The sequence below is a fragment of the Phytophthora parasitica genome (genome assembly GCF_000247585.1).
Source record: "Phytophthora parasitica INRA-310 unplaced genomic scaffold supercont2.443, whole genome shotgun sequence".
In the NCBI taxonomy this organism is placed as follows: Eukaryota; Oomycota; class Peronosporomycetes; order Peronosporales; family Peronosporaceae; genus Phytophthora; species Phytophthora nicotianae.
Window position 1 is genome coordinate 1 of NW_008649429.1, and position 734 is coordinate 734.

At 55.4% G+C, this 734-nt stretch overlaps 1 protein-coding gene across 1 annotated transcript; it reads left to right on the forward strand.

Annotated features, from left to right (window-relative positions):
- Positions 1-94: 94 nt before the first annotated feature.
- On the forward strand, positions 95-466 carry PPTG_20203 (hypothetical protein; the record flags this gene model as incomplete). Its single annotated transcript, XM_008919028.1, has 1 exon — positions 95-466. A coding segment is annotated over one exon (229 nt), but the record flags the coding sequence as incomplete, so codon positions are not given.
- Positions 467-734: the final 268 nt, after the last annotated feature.

Genomic DNA, 734 nt, shown 5'->3' on the forward strand with positions numbered 1-734 from the left:
AAATTTATTTCCCCATCCGTGACAACAGCGACGGCACCAACTTCCCCAAGCCGGGCCAGACCGTGTCCGTTCACTACGTGGGCACGCTAACCGACGGCTCCAAGTTCGACTCGAGCCGCGACCGTGGTCGTCCGTTCCAGTTCCAGCTCGGCGCCGGCCAGGTGATCCGTGGCTGGGATGAGGGCGTCGCCAAGATGAGCAAGGGCCAGGTTGCCAAGCTCACGCTTCCCCACGAGTACGCCTACGGCGAGCGCGGCTACCCGCCTGTGATCCCGCCCAAGGCTACGCTCATCTTCGAGGTGGAGCTGCTGTCCTTTAACTAAACAGCTCGAGCTCCCTCCGGATGGGTATTAAAGTACCCTTGAGACTGTAGTTTATGAAGCTGATAGCTGTAAGCAGGAGCACGGGCGCTCTGTTCTGTTTGCGAAAATACTACCATGACGCAGTCTTTAGGAGACGCACCATTTAGTTTGATTTGAGTTGCTTCTTGGAGACTGAGGGAGGTTGCTGGTGCTGTTGACGGATTTGGAGGAGAAGTTCGCGGCCGACGTTCGTTTTACGTGTGGGAGGACGCAGAGTTGAAAGCTGGGGAGAAGATACAGAGGCGGATAGAGTGTTGGGGGAAGTATCGGTAGTGGACAGAGCCAAGCGGTGTCAGTCAGGCTGCAAGACCCAGACAGTATAAATTGCAACCTCGATAATATCGGAAACAATCGGCGACACATGTAAGGAAA